This window comes from Dromiciops gliroides, chromosome 4, assembly GCF_019393635.1.
Source record: "Dromiciops gliroides isolate mDroGli1 chromosome 4, mDroGli1.pri, whole genome shotgun sequence".
Lineage (NCBI taxonomy): Eukaryota > Metazoa > Chordata > Mammalia > Microbiotheria > Microbiotheriidae > Dromiciops > Dromiciops gliroides.
In genome coordinates, this window is record NC_057864.1 from 185,714,623 (window position 1) to 185,730,082 (window position 15,460).

Genomic DNA, 15,460 nt, shown 5'->3' on the forward strand with positions numbered 1-15,460 from the left:
TCCTGCTCTAGCATTCTTTGATTCTCTCACTTCAACAAGGTGGTTGTGAAGCTCGAATAACACAAAACAATGTTAATTCACTCATATAACTGTTTTCCTTATATTTGATGAGGAAGGTGACAGGATTTAGACCTGAAAGGTATCTTAAGAGACTATCTAGCTCAAATCCTTTGTTTTCACAGAAGACAGATAGAAAACCAAATCTTAACAATTAGAATTGGGGCAGCTAGGTGGCGCAGTGGATAGAGCACCAGCCCTGGATTCAGGAGGACCTGAGTTCAAATTCTGCTTCAGACACAGACTTACTAGCTGTGTGACCCTGGGCAAGTCACTTAACCCCAACTGCCCTGCAAAAAAAATTAGAATTGTCTAAAGGTAGGTAGAACGAATTAGTCATTACTTGTGGGCTTCAAGGGGATTGGTTCAACTCTAGTGGGCAAGTCTTGGTCTCTCCAATTTACAATGAAGCAAAAACAAAAAAGAACTGTGACTAGTATGTTGTATAGCTTTACAGGCTCTATGGCCTAGACAGTCTTTTATAATCTCCATTTTACAGATCTGGAAACTGAGACCCAGAGAAGTTATATAACCTGTATGACTTTGGGCCAGTCATAACCTTCCTGAGCCATGAGGGAGTTAGACTACATGACCTTTTCTTTCACATTTCTTTCACCAGCAGAGCTTGCAATTAATTTTTCTCTCAATATCACCTTCTCTGTGTATATGTGTGTGTGTGTATATATATATATATGTATACATACACACACACACACACATATATATATATGAAATCACCTCATCCTATGTTAAACTTGTCTATATCCTTCCACAAAATCTCACCCTGGTCAGCTCTACCTCCATATCACAAAAGGATGATTCTACTCTGAGGCCTACATGCTGACTGGTCCAGTGTCAAGGAACACGGCTGCACCCTGCTCCAGCTATTTTGCTGCTCCTTCCCCTCTTTCCAGCTCACCCTGTTATGTCTTCCCATAAATTCCCAGATTCAGGACAGTCTTTTTTTTTAATCCTCTATACTTAATGTAATTGCCACTAGGCTATTTAGCACACACATTACCAATAACTTGTGAGCAAGGAGTAGCAAAGATACCATTAAGGGCAAGGAATGAGAAAACAGTGTTTTCACTGATATCTGTACATTTATTTGCACAGGCAAAAATGTGCTTTCCCACATTTGAGTTGCAGTCTCTGCCATTTTTATCTTGTCTCAATTCAGATGTTATCTCTTCCATGGTCTACCCTGATCCCTTCCTCCAATTCAGTGCTTTTTTTGGTTGCAGGGCAATGAGGGTTAAGTGACTTGCCCCGGGCCACACAGCTAGTGTCAAGTGTCTGAGACTGGATTTGAATTTAGGTACTCCTGAATCCAGGGCCAGTACTTTTATTCACTGCGCCACCTAGCTGCCCCATAGTGTTCTTTCCCTCCAGAAATCACCCCAGATTTACTTACTTGTATACCTGGTCTTTCCCAAAAGAATGTAAGTTTCTTGGAGAGTGCTTTATTGTTTTTTTCTTTGTATCCTCAACTTTTAGCTTAGGGTTTTATATACAGTAGGTGCTTTAAAATATGTGTTGAATTGCATCAAATGTAGTGAAAGTGAGGGATGACAGATGGGACATGCCGATTGTTGCATTGGTATCCTCAATTGGTAGAGCTAAGAGGAAACTTAAAAGTTCTAGTACAACTTAGTTTACAGATGAGGAAACTTCTGGGGTCACTTAGTTGCTAAGTCAAAGATCAAGATTTGAACCAGTGTTTTCTGACACTGATCCCCAGGACCTAGCATGTTTTCTGACACTAAGTTTAGTATTCTTTTTACTTCACCACATTGCTTCTCACTTCAGAAACCCCAAAGGCTTCCAGAACATAAGGAGACCTTCCAGTTCTTAGACTGTGCCAATAAGTTCCACCGTGTGAGGACTCTGCTCTGCAATGGAAGAGAGAGCATTGAAGAGGGAATGATCCTGACAGCCAGTATGCAACAGGAATTTGGGGGAGGGCATTCAAGAACATAGCCATGCATTTTACTTATTGTCACATGGTAACAGTGACGCTAGAGAACTTTAGGATATTTGTCTGAGTTTTACAGTTTCCAAACTAAATGTGATCTAACAACTAAAAGGAGAAGCAACTTGGATGACAAAGGAAGTCCAAAGAAGTGTAGCCTTGCCAAAGAAGCCTACTTGACACATTACTCCCAACACATTTCTAGCTTCCTCTGGGGATTTATGTACAGGATGTAAACTGAAATTTCAAATGTTCTACTTCCCCATCTCTTGGAATCTCTTCCTGCTTCAGCTTCATTTAAGCTACCTTTCTTTATTCTCCTATTCATGGCCCATTCCCCAAATACTTTATGTAGACACGTTATATTTTGTGTAAATGTTCTTACACTGAAGCCTCAAATGTTCTACTACCTCAAAACCTTTTGGAATGTTGGTTCAGCTTAATTTAAGCTACCTTTCCTTATTCCTCTAACTGCCGTCCACTCCCTAAATAATTTATATAGGTACATTATTTCCTTCCTCCCCTAGAGGTTGGGGCTGAATCATCCTTGTCTTTGAATTCCCAGGTCCTAGAACAAGTGTCAGCACTTATTAACTATTTAATGAATCTTTAATAGGGTGAATCCTTGCTCTTAGGAGCAAGTAATTTTAAATATTTTAAATGCTTTGATTTTATACATACATATACACACCCCAATACTGGAAGAATCTGTGATTTCTTCTGCAATGAGGCAACTCCCTTAACTTACTGATAAGCGCTAGGGCTGTGCCTCAATTATGCAGTTAATGGGTTACCTAACTAGTAAATTTAAGAATTAGGATTTGAACCGAAATTTGGCGAAGTAAATGCATTATAAGCTTGATAGCAAACACCTTGATGAATTTCCACTTCCCCGCGGTTCTCTCCCCACTTCTCCCTGGGATGTCTGCAGTGAACCTACCTCGTCAGGACACCACACGTGCCCCGACACCCCAAGTACAGCCCTCCCCGCCTCTCGCCACCCCAATCCCGGGCCACCCTCAGGCCCGCGCTGAAATCAGTTAGGAAGGAGGCCCCTGCACCGCGCCCGCGCCCGGGGCCTAGACCGACCTCACCAAGCCCAACTCGGGGGCTGGGCGGGGGCGTCCTGAGCCCGACTTAGGCGCAAAGAAGCCCGCCCGCCTCTTTCCTGAGGTATCCCATGGTGCCCTGCGGCACCGAAGGCCGCTAAGAGCCTCCCGCCTTTCAGACCGAAGCGACCCCGAACTCCTCTACTCAGTTCTCTTGAGTGCCCGGCCTCAGTTCATCCAATCGATTCTCAGCACCACGTCCAATCAGAACCCTCCGGGGCTTTCCCTTCTATTTCCCCCCCTCCCTATCCCCAGCCAATGCAAGCACAGCACCCTCATGAGGCGGAGCCAATAGGCGGGCGGCTCCAGGCAACCTCTCCCGCCCTCCCCCCCTCCCCTCCACACCAATCCGCGCGTCCTTCCCGGCCGCCAGCCCATCCAACCGGAGCTTGGCAGTCAGCGGGCGAATCGGCACGCGGCGGCCCTCCGGCCTCAGCTTGCGAGCCAATCGGGAAGTCCGCGTGGCCTCGGCGGGGGCCAATCGGACTGGAGCGCGGTGCCGCCGCGACGAGTTCCGGCCCGGATATCCCTCCGCCTCTTCTCTCGCTCTCTCCCCGCCTGCGAGCCGCCGTTCACTCACTGACTCCCTCCCACCATCTCTTCCTTCTTTCTCCCTCCGCCGCCCCAGCACCAGCCGCGCTCCGACTTGCCCCCGGGGTCCCTCCCCCGCCGCCGCCACTGCCACAGCCGGAGGAGCCTGAGCTCCCGACACAGCAGCACAGGAGGAAAAAGAAGAGGAGGTGGAGAAGAGAGGCAGGCAGGCAGGAAAGCGGGCAGGGAAGCCGGAGCGACCAGTAGGAGGGAGCCGGTGAATGGGCTTGTGGTGACCCCCGCCCCCCCACCCCACCCTCCCTTCCCACCCGGTCCCCCAACCCCCAGTCCCCCATCACAGCCATCGCCGCTGCTGCGGGAGTCTGAGAAGCCAGAGCCGCCCGAGGAGGAGCCCGAGCCCCCGTCGCCGCCATGGAGCTGATCACCATCCTCGAAAAGACCGTGTCGCCCGGTACGAGGCCGGAGTCGGGGCTGGGGCCGGGGCCGAGGCCGAGGCGGGGAGGATAGGGCTGGGGGATGGGGCCGAGGTGATCAGACTGGGGGAGGGGAAGCCCCCTCTTTCCCCTTCTCGCGGTTCCCTTGACCCCCTTCCTTTCCCCTCTCCACAGATCGGATTGAACTGGAAGCGGCGCAGAAGTTCCTGGAGCGGGCGGCTGTAGAGAACCTGGTGCGTTTTGCGCCTGGTCCCATCCCATCCCCCCAGGCTGGGGCCTTCCCGCCCTCCCCGGGGCCCAGGCCTAGGGAACCCACCCCGCCCCATCTCGCCCCCCCCTCCCCCTTCTCCCTCCCTTCCCCCCCTTCTCGGACCAACCTAACCCCGCCATCGGGAAGCCGGTGGGTGTGTCCCGCCCCAGGCCCCGGCGGTCGGCCAATAGCGAGGCGCGCCGGGCGAGGGCTGCCCAATCACCGCCCGGCCTGAGGGCGGCGGTGCAGCGGGAGGGAGGGGAAGTTAGGTTGCACGGCGCTGCGTGTTCAGTAAGGGTGGGGGTTGGGGCGCCGGGGCCTAGGGACCATGTGGAAGCCCTAGGAGCCCGGCCAATCGCCCCGCCTAAGGGCCTGCTTCTCCTTTCCCGCAGCCCCTCTCATCCTTCGTCCACTTCATTGAGCTGGTCTTTTCCAGTTTGTTTCCATAGTCAGGCCTGGTACCCCAAAATCTCCTTCCACCTAATGCCAATATTTTAGCCCCTCCTTGAGTGTGGGTCTTCTGCTGCCATCATGGAGCAGGATGGACATAGAGTTTTAATCGGTCAGGGAGTTGGTCTTAGACTAGGCACTATGGCCCAGCAATGAGTAGATAAGGCCTATTTCCTGTTGCAGTTTCAGAGAAAGTATTTAGCTATTATTTTTCAAATTTTTAAGAATTGGGAACAATTATGCAGTTGGCTTCCCGTTTGATGGGGAGCTGATTCTCTGGATAAAAATTTAGGGTGAATTGAATTAAACAGACCATACCACTTTTGGTGTTTTTTTAATAAAACTGAGATTGAGATGTCTGGTATAATATCCTCTTTTAAATGGCTGAAGAACCATAAAATATTGTAAAAATTTATTAATTTTTAATCACTTAAGCTAGGCATAGGATAAACCTCATGCCAAAAGAAAAAAGGTATAGATGATTTCTTGGGCTGTTGTCTTTAAGAGATTGAGTTTTGTGCTATAAAGGTCAGTGTTGGTTGACAGTACAACTTGGAGCTACATTTAGGGTATTTTATTCCTTAGCGCTTGCCTGTGTGTGTCCTTTACATTTCGTAGGCAAGGCTTTTTACTGATAGTAAAAAAACATACTTGTGTTTTATTTTTGTGAAGAGTTATAAGAAATCTGTTTGATTTGTTACTTAATAATGTCTTACTGTTGAGGTTATTAATTCTTGCATATTTCTAATTTCCAAGACTGGTGGTGTCCATTTGTAGAGTTGAGAGACTTTGGGGAGGTGTATATTTTGTTTGTTAAATAAGATATATATGTGCGTTTATTAGTAGTTGTTTGATGGAGTGTCCTGCAGTTTTCTAGCTTCAGTAGAATGCTCAGCTCTAGAATGGTTAGAGAAGCAGAAGCAACTGATAGAAATTAGCAATATAAATTAGTAATTTATATTAGTTCGTTGAAGTTTTGCCTTACAAATTTTTACTTCCCATTTTCAAAATAAAATCCTATATTTTCCCTTAGTTCTAAAAGTTTGGTTCTTGTCACCATCTTTCAGATCTTTCTCCTTGCACTCTTCCTTTCCATCTTTAATTTTATTACCCATTAATGCTTCTGGCTTATTTTCTCTATACAGTGCCTTTGACTAGGGTAAAAAGAAGGTTCCTGAAGCCTTATTTTACTTTGAGTTTACATATAAGTAATCACAGAATTTCAGAATTAGAAGGAACCTCAGTGGCTAGCTCTGGTCTCTTTTATTAATGTATTTGACAAGTGGTCACCTAACCTTTGCTTGAAGATCTTCAGCGAGTGGAAACTCATTACTTCCTGAGATAGTCCATTCTTCATTTGTAGAATTTTACATTGTTAAGAAATTTTTCCTTATATCAAGTCTAAATTTGTTTCTTCTGGTTGCTCCTACCTCTTATCTTTTCCCTCTTGTTAAAACAAAGCTGACTTTGGAGGAAAGAAGGCCAGGGGGCTGGGAATGCTGACTTTTCTAAACTAGCCATGTGACCATGGGCAAGTCACTTTGCTTATCTGATCTCTTCTGTATTATGGACCTAGTAAAGGATTTCCAAGGCCTGAGGAGCTCTAAGATTGAGTGAGTCTAGAATCTAGTCCATTTTGGATGAACATTCCTAGGAGGCAATTGTGAACTTATTCCCATCCTGCATTTGTGCATATAAGAAATCTAGTGACTGCCAGATCACCAAACAAGCTTTGACTATAGACAGGTTAAATGTGGAAATGAAGGAAATTTACAAACGACATCAGCTTGGAATGGAAGACTATAGGGGAGTTGGAGAAGGATGGTAAATACAGTGTGTCCCACATATCTTAATGTGGTTTTAAGCATATTATTAATATTAATGTATGAGCAAACCAATTAAGTAGAGTTTTGAAGTTGATATTTTAACGTTTTTATAAGGACCTTTTACTTGTTCCCCAATGAGTTGTTAATAACTAAGTTGGCTTTAATATGGGAAATTCCCAGTTTCCATTTACAAACATTTCTTTTCTCCTAACCAGCCCACTTTTCTTGTGGAACTGTCCAGAGTGCTGGCAAATCCAGGAAATAGCCAGGTTGCCAGAGTTGCAGCTGGGCTACAGATCAAGAACTCTTTGACATCTAAAGATCCAGACATCAAGGCACAGTATCAACAGAGATGGCTTGCTATCGATGCCAATGCTCGAAGAGAAGTCAAGAACTATGTAAGTAACTGACATGCAAAGTGTTTCTCTGGCCCCTGTGGGAAAAGAAGTAGTAAACACATTTCACAAATTTTCATTTAACCTTTTGTCATTTGCCAAATAGTAGAGCTCACAAGGTGAGAGATTACTTAAAACATAGACTTTTTTCAGGTCATAGTTTAGGTCTTTGTTTTTGGTTCAGATTCCCACCCTTTGCTGTATAGTCTTGTTGTTTCCTTATGAATAATTATGCCAGGCACCAAAGCACAGTAGTTTTGCAAAGTTGTTGTCAAATATTGTTAGGTCTCACATTTAGTGACTGAAGTTGGGAGAGCAGCCTTGTCCTGTGACCTTTATGTCAGTAACAGTCATTCGCAAGTGATTTTGAAGAGCCCCTTTCGGGGTAGGGGAGCTGTGGATGACTCCAAAAGGACCTTTCAAATTCAATTTTGGGAACTGGAAATGTCAGACTTTTATAGTGGATGTATTGACTCAGGGTGATCTGTATGACTTTTTAGAAATTTTTTTTCATCTGCCCAAGAGGACTTTCGGAGGGTATTGTAATACTTTAGGAAAATAGAATTTCACTTTCTAGAGCTTGTTTGGAATTTCCCACTTCGTCTTGATACATGCCACCCAATAACTGAAGAATTTAGATTCCGATTACTTTTTCATTTTTCTTACTCTTTGGACAAGCAACTAATCAAAGACACTGCTGCTCTTATTTTCCACTGGACAAATTAGGGGTAACATTAATAGTTTGGGGAAGGATGAATTTGATGTTGAAATAAAGGGTATTTTCCCTTGTGCTCAGTGTTCCCTATTAAGTTGCAGCCATGGAACAGTCCAGGTGATGGACATTTGAGGGGGACCCAAGGAGTATATTATTAAAATCACTTCCTTAAAGTTCCCACCTGTTATTTCTTGACATTGGGTCCCAGCCTTAGGTAAGTCATCATTCTGGTATATTCCTCTACTTTTGCTAAAATTCATTACACATAGGGATGGGGGTGGGGGGTGGGGCAAGGTTCTTGTTGTCATCAATCTTTGGAATACAAAAAGAAGATTGTCATCTTTAGCTATGAATTCTTTTAAAATCCTTAATAATTTAACAAGTAGTATCTTTTGTTACTGAAAATCCTAAGGCATATAATGCTGTTTCCTCTCCCCTTCTGATCACCAAACAATTACAAAGTAAATAATAGATGAGAATAAGATTTTTTTTTAATGGGAGGTAAGATTTGGGAGATCGCTGTTAACATTCAGAATTTAGACAAGGATGACCTAGTACAGACATTATTTGATTCCCTTTTTTGTAGATCAGAATAAAATTGATTAGTGTTTGTCTTTGTCTTGATATTTGCTGTACTATTAAGTAGTATTAGTGATAGTGTTCCTATTACATATCTTTTCTAAAATACAAAACTTTAGTTTTTGTATAATAATTCTCCTGTGTGTGCAGGCATTTTGTTAGTTTCAGACCTATTTATAGTTGACAACCAGAGAGCTTTGGTGAATGATGTAGGATATTAATGCATTTATGCATCTGTAGCCCCTGAAACCACATTAGGTAGCATTAATTAGTACTTTCTTTTGGTGGATTGCTTCTTTGTCAATTCACTTTTTTTTTGGTGAAGCCATTGGGGTTAAGTAACTTGCCCAGGGTCACACAGCTAGTAAGTGTCAAGTGTCTGAGGCCAGATTTGAACTCAGGTCCTCCTGATTCCAGGGCCGGTGCTCTACCCACTGTGCCACTTAGCTGCCCCTGGATTGCTTCTTTGAACTAACATATATCATGGGTAGTAAAGCAGTGTAATGTATTAAAGAGGATACTGAATTGAGAGTCTAGAGACTTGAGTTGCAGAACTGACTTTAGACAAGTCATTTAATCTCTCTGCTTCATTTTCGTCATTTGTAAAATGGTTTGAATTGGGTGATGGCTAATATCCTTTACAGCCAAATAATCTTATGATTCTAGGGCTATTTTCTGTGAATTAGAAGCTAGTTTGTTATTGGTGGGTCATTGGTGGTATATGGAAAAAAAAATTTCTTAATCATATAGATGGAGTTGAGGGTGATGGGAAAGAAAGAACAGACTGAGAATACATTGTTAATCACAAAGCAAGATACCAGATGACCTAACCTAGTCAGCAGAGTTATCCTGAAAAATCTGGCAACCTTTCATTTGTCCTCTGACCAGCCCTAGGAACAGTTAACTGTTTGTCTTTTGGGTAGCCTGGTGATTTCATTGACAAAATTAGCTCTGATGGTAATGATTAACCTCCAGGCCCATTGGTGTCATTAGTTCCTACCTTGTCACTTTGTGTCTTCATATACTCTTGTGCTTTCTCCTTTTAATAAACTGTTGTAAAATAACAATTTAAAGAAGTCCTCTTTGACAGTGGGAATAATTCTTCACATCTGCAGTGGGAGAGTATAATCTTAACCTTTTGGAGTAAGCAAGACTAACTCCTTGCTTAGTACTTAAATTGTAAGGTTTAGGCTCTTTTAGCAATTTATTCAAGATAGGGAGAGATCGTAGAGATCTTATAGTCATTTTATAGATGAGGAAACTGAGGTTCAGAGAGTTACTTCTCCAGTGTTACACATAATATAGTAAATGACAGTCAAGAGGTGAACTCAGTTCTGCTAAATCAGGTGCTTTTTATCACACTGCTTCCTAGGTTACTGGGTTATTAGTGAACAAACAAAAGAAAAGTGAATCCCTCCCCCCCTCCCCCAAATGTCAAGTGTTTCTCTTCACTAGTGGTTTGATTCCCTTCCTATGTAGACACCTGGCAGTTGTTTTTTTTTTGCCTGTATCTTGCTGTTTTACTTTCACCAGATTTTGGAATTCTGGGCATAGGGCAGACCAGCTTCACACCACATTCCTGGAACCTGGCAATGAGATTTGCTACCTACCACTGCTTCTTTCACATATTCTCCTTAAGACTTACTTTCTAGAAGATGGCAGAGGAAAGACATTAAACGCACAGAGCTCCTGATACAGTTACCCCCAAAAAAGCAATAAAAGACTTACTTTCTAACATTGTCCTGTTATTTATTATCCATGTGGGCCTGTGGAATATTGTGAAAAATTACCATCAGCATTTTTAGTTGAGGCTAAAGGTCTTTGAATGGGACTGACTGAAGCAGATTTCTTGATGCTCTTTCTACTCATACAAGACTTCAATGAACCCTGCCTTTCTCTAGCCATTTGTGTTGTATGCTGCTCTTGTAGTTAGTCAAAGGCATTATTCTCCTCTGACAGATGGTCATGAGATAGTCTTAAGAATTGTCTTTTACATGTGTTAAAAGAGATCTCAAAGTTTTTTTTTTTTTTCTGTCCTCCTGTGAAGGTTTTGCAGACTTTGGGTACGGAAACCTATCGGCCAAGCTCTGCTTCACAGTGTGTAGCTGGTATTGCCTGTGCAGAGATCCCAGTAAACCAATGGCCTGAACTCATTCCTCAGCTGGTAGCTAATGTCACAAACCCTAACAGCACAGAGCACATGAAAGAGTCAACATTGGAAGCAATTGGTTATATCTGCCAAGACATTGTGAGTATCTACTTAAGTAGGCACCACCCATACCTCTTTACATTTTTGTTTCAGAGGCATGATATTAAATGATGCTTATAAAGGTAATGCAAAAAACCTCTTCTTGATTGGGGGCAATGGTGGGGATATGGTAGTAATGGAGGCTGCTGTTGTCAACTTAAACATTTCTTTAAAGCTGCTTTAGGGAGAAGAATTTTCCTTTATCACAAGAAAGTCTGAAATAAAGGTGTCTTAATGTTAGATGCTAAATATTTGTAGGCATATTGTCATCATATTCCCCAAGCATTGAGCTAAAAGGAGTTTAAGGATGAGTGATTTGGAATTCCATCTCTGGATAGATTGGTCCTTTGCTCATCTTTTCAATATTTTCTACCTTATTCCTCATCCAGATGTTTGGAACATTCAAATATCAAGTTTAATATTTGTAGGGGTTCTTAGAACTTGTTTGTTTAAAAATTTTAATTCTATATAGGTTTCTTATTTTAAAAAATGTTTTAAATTCAAAAATAATTCATTCAAAAATTCTGAGAGGGAGTTCATAAGCTTCACCAGATTTCCAGAGAGATCAAGAACTCTTATTAGTCTTAAATTACACTGTCTACATGATTTTTGACTGTGGCTAATTCTTGAAACAACTGGGTTTGATGTTTCCTTTACTGCAGAATCCCAACAACCTTCATAATGACTTTATTTTTCTGCACTTCTGCAGGGTTACTATGAATGGAATCTTTTATCTGTCCTATGTCTGACTTAATTACTAGATTCACATAGAAGTCATTTCTTAAGTGATCCCATTAAGGAACATTTAGAGCAGGAAGGCACTTGGCCATCAGAGGCTTTCTAGCCCAACTCTCTCATTTTATAGATAGGCAAACTGAGGTGCAGGATGCTGATGCTGATCTGATAGCACGTTGATCTTGATACTCTGACGTAATAAAATAAGGAATTCAGTAGAGTTAACTGTCCCTTAAACTCTGGATGATAAAGCCAGGTGGTGATTTTCAGCCCTCTGGTATTTCATTTGTTACAGATGGCCTGGAAAGAACACTGAACTGCTAACCCCATTTACACTAGAAAACTCATGTGACTGTACCAGTAGGGGCATAAGATGATCAAATTTTACTTCCATGTTTTTCATTGAAAACCGTAGTGATTTTGGAGGATTATGCACTGGTTTGCAGTACTGTCCCCAATATTTAAATAGATCTCTGTACACTTAAAATTTTTGGGGGGGGGGTGAGGCAATTGGGGTTAAGTGACTTGCCCAGGGTCATACAGCTAGTAAGTGTTAAGTATCTGAGGCCGGATTTGAATCCAGGGCCGGTGCTCTATCCACTGCACCACCTAGCTGCCCCTGTACACTTAATTGATAGTTTAGTACAGGTTGCAATCCAGTGTTATTCTTCCAGAGTAGTATTTTTATTCAATGTTTCTATGAGCCTTCCCTTAGAAAATTTTTTTTTCATCACTGTAGTTATCTATTTCTTTTGCCATGTGGTCAGCTCTCTATTTCTGATCATGTTTCTTCAGTGATATGCCTTATGTTCTATCTTATATTTTAATCATCATTGGAGATGTGTATGTGTGTATATGCTGATGTTTCCTTGGACCCTCCATGTAATCTCTTTTTAGTATTGCCACAACATTGATTTGAGAGAGGGAGGGGGCAAGGAAAGAGGGAGGTTAATTTGTGGTATTTGAAGATTTGTTACCATGCCATATCTTTGGGAGTATATTTATATTTAAAAGATGGGGGGTTTGTACCCTTTTTCAATTGAAAGGAAAATAGAAGGAAGGGAGCCTTAGGGAAGTAGCCAAGGTCAAGAAAAGCCATTTTCTAATGCACCTCACAATGAACTGAATTCCATAACTGTACTACTTTTGAATTTGTTATTAGCATAACTTGTTGGACTTCTCATTTCAGGATCCAGAGCAGCTGCAGGATAAATCCAATGAGATCCTGACAGCCATAATCCAGGGAATGAGGAAAGAAGAACCTAGTAATAATGTGAAGCTAGCAGCTACCAATGCACTCCTGAACTCATTGGAGTTCACCAAAGCAAACTTTGACAAAGAGGTAAGATTATTTTGGCAAAGAGTTATAGACTGGGGACAAGGAAATTTTTGTGCATTAATTGCTGTCCTGGAGGAGATAGGAATTTGTCTTAATATAAAATCAAAGAACATGGAATAGATGGGTATAGTATTTGCTGCATATCTGTGGTCCCTGCCTTCATTTCCATCCAGATGGAGGAGGCTGCACACAGATCTAATATTGAAGGATCCAGTCTTCTAATACCATCCTATAATTTGTTAAACCCTTTTTTTTTGTAGTAGAATTAGAGTTGTATCACCTCAAGAAACATGTTTACTAAAGCTGCTTCAGAAAATATAAGTCAAATCCACAATCATTTCTTGGTTGGAAATGAGTTTTTTATTTTTTCTGTACCTGTGTATTTTGCATTTCTCATTTGACCATTTAGAAGCTTTTTGCCTTTCCTTGGTCTTCCAGGAGGACTGGGAAATCTAAACAGACTGAATTTCTAGTTGGTTAGAAAGCCAAGGAGACTTGATCTTAGAAGACACTTAGGGTTTCAACCAAAAGTATGCTATACCGTTCTCTTTTGTGCCCAATACATCTAATTTGTCTGTCATTGTTTGTCTTGTTTCCACCTCTTGCCACTTGCCATCTCTCAGGATGAAAATTTGTGCCTCTAAAACACAGCAATTTGATAATATATTTAAATTTTGATGATTATATTTTTTAAAAACACAATTATAGGGAATTCAAATTTGTGCTAAAGTTATGTAGAGTTTTTCCCTCCCTCTTTAAAACCAAGTCTTTTTACCACACTAGATGACCCGCTTTTTTTTTTTTTAAAGTGAGGCAATTGGGGTTAAGTGACTTGCCCAGAGTCACACAGCTAGTAAGTGTTGTGTCTGAGGCTGCATTTGAACTCAGGTACTCCTGACTCCAGGGCTGGTGCTCTATCCACTGCGCCACCTAGCTGCCCCGATGACCCGCTTTTAAAAATGATTCCTTTCTTCCATCAGAGGCTGGCCTTCTTAGTGAAGGTCCTTCCTCAAGATTAGATTATCAGCTTTGTCATGGAGCAGGTACCAAGCTTAAATTCCTTATAAACCATTCTAAGGTACCTACTCCAGGACTAGTAAATTGGATTTAGGTCACGTACCCTGTTGGAAGTGAGGTGCTTGTTGTAGAGAGGGCCTTCCCATGTTTGTTTTATGCCTTCCCTCATTTTCTTCATGTTTTCTTCATTGCAGTCGGAAAGGCACTTTATTATGCAAGTAGTCTGCGAAGCAACCCAGTGTCCAGATACAAGGGTAAGTGTGAGATCAAATGGAACATCTCGAAATGTCTTTGTAGAATTTCTAGGATCTACTTGCTCTGGTTTAAGATTCTGGTGTTGGATTGAGTGAATACAAGGTGATAGGGCTGATACTTGTTGATGGGAATTTTTTTTCTGTGATCTGTAAGATTACTAAATTGTAGTGTTTGTCCTTTTAAAAAATGAAAGAGAATTACCTTTTGTCTGGGTAATTGTTCTGCTATGATTACTTTGACTTTGAGCCCCTGAAAGATTTCTGGGGTTGCTGCTACTTTAATTTTGTTTTCTTTTAAAAAACAATAGTTTTCTTGATATATTCCCCTTTACCCTCAAATTTTGCTTTGTGAAAAAGAAAAACTTAGGGTACTATTAATTTAAAATCCTGCCACAGTGGTAGGGGTAAATAACTTATCCAGATTTGTGTTTTTCCACTGAATTGGAATAGTAGCTTGGGTTTCATTGATGGGCCTCAGATGGGAGGAAAAAAAAGGCATGGGAGAGGAAGAGGAAAAAAAGGAGGTGGAGAGCAAAAGTATAATTATTAGTCCATCTCTCAGTTGCACTGGAGCTTCAGAATGTGACATTACCTACTTTTTGTCTCTTAGCTCTGACATATTAGTGAGTTTCTGTTATTTTCTTCCTAGGTTCGAGTAGCTGCGTTACAAAATCTGGTGAAGATAATGTCCCTCTATTATCAGTACATGGAAACATACATGGGCCCTGCTCTCTTTGCTGTATGTATTCTTTGTTAAACGATTTTGAGCTTATGCCAGAGTCTAAGACAACAACTTATAAAAGGCTTGTGCCTAAATATGGTTTCCTTATTGGTCTGTTTAACTGCCTTTGCTTGGAATTCAAGGCAACTAGGTGTTGCAGTAACTCGGGAAGACCCAAGTTCAAATGTGGCCTCAGACACTTAATTCGCTGTTGACCTTGGACAAGTCACTTTTGTCTACCTCAGTACCCAACTGTAAAATGGGGATAACCATATAGCACCTACTGCCCAGCGTTGTTAAGAGGATTGGATGAGATAATGTTTGTAAAGGTACATAGAACAGTGCCTGGCACACAGGAGGTGCTATATGATTTATTCCTTTAAACAACAGTGTTGTAAATCAATAGCCATGTAAATGAACCATTTTTTAAAAACATTGCTGTCACTTTCCAGAGGCTTACACTGTTTGTAGAACCCTCTCCTGTAATGAAATACAGTGAAACAAAACAAATCAACACATTGACTGTCTTTGACAACATGTCTCATCCTATATCTGTAGTTTGTCACCTTTTTGCCAAGATGAAACGAGCACATTTCATATGTTTTTGTGGTCATTTTTGGACAGAAAGACCTAGATGTCCCACCACATTTTATAGCTGTGTGATCCTTGGCATGTAGTTTTATTTCTCTTCCCGTAAGATGAGAGAGTTGGACTGGATGGCCTTTAAGGTCCCCAGCTCTAAATCTGTGACAGTGTGGGGTTGCTGCTACTTGAATTTTTTTCTTTAAAAAAAAAAAATAGTTGGGG

At 41.7% G+C, this 15,460-nt stretch overlaps 1 protein-coding gene across 1 annotated transcript in view; it reads left to right on the forward strand.

Annotated features, from left to right (window-relative positions):
• The first annotated feature begins 3,678 nt into the window (after positions 1–3,678).
• KPNB1 (karyopherin subunit beta 1) overlaps positions 3,679–15,460 on the forward strand; it is a 33,301-nt gene continuing 21,519 nt past the window's right edge. The window contains exons 1-7 of the mRNA XM_044001220.1: positions 3,679–4,141; positions 4,299–4,357; positions 6,866–7,048; positions 10,387–10,587; positions 12,512–12,664; positions 13,873–13,932; positions 14,582–14,671. Of these exons, the coding sequence (XP_043857155.1) occupies positions 4,102–4,141; positions 4,299–4,357; positions 6,866–7,048; positions 10,387–10,587; positions 12,512–12,664; positions 13,873–13,932; positions 14,582–14,671 (786 nt within the window). The 5' untranslated portion in view covers positions 3,679–4,101. The remainder of the gene's footprint in view (positions 4,142–4,298; positions 4,358–6,865; positions 7,049–10,386; positions 10,588–12,511; positions 12,665–13,872; positions 13,933–14,581; positions 14,672–15,460) is intronic.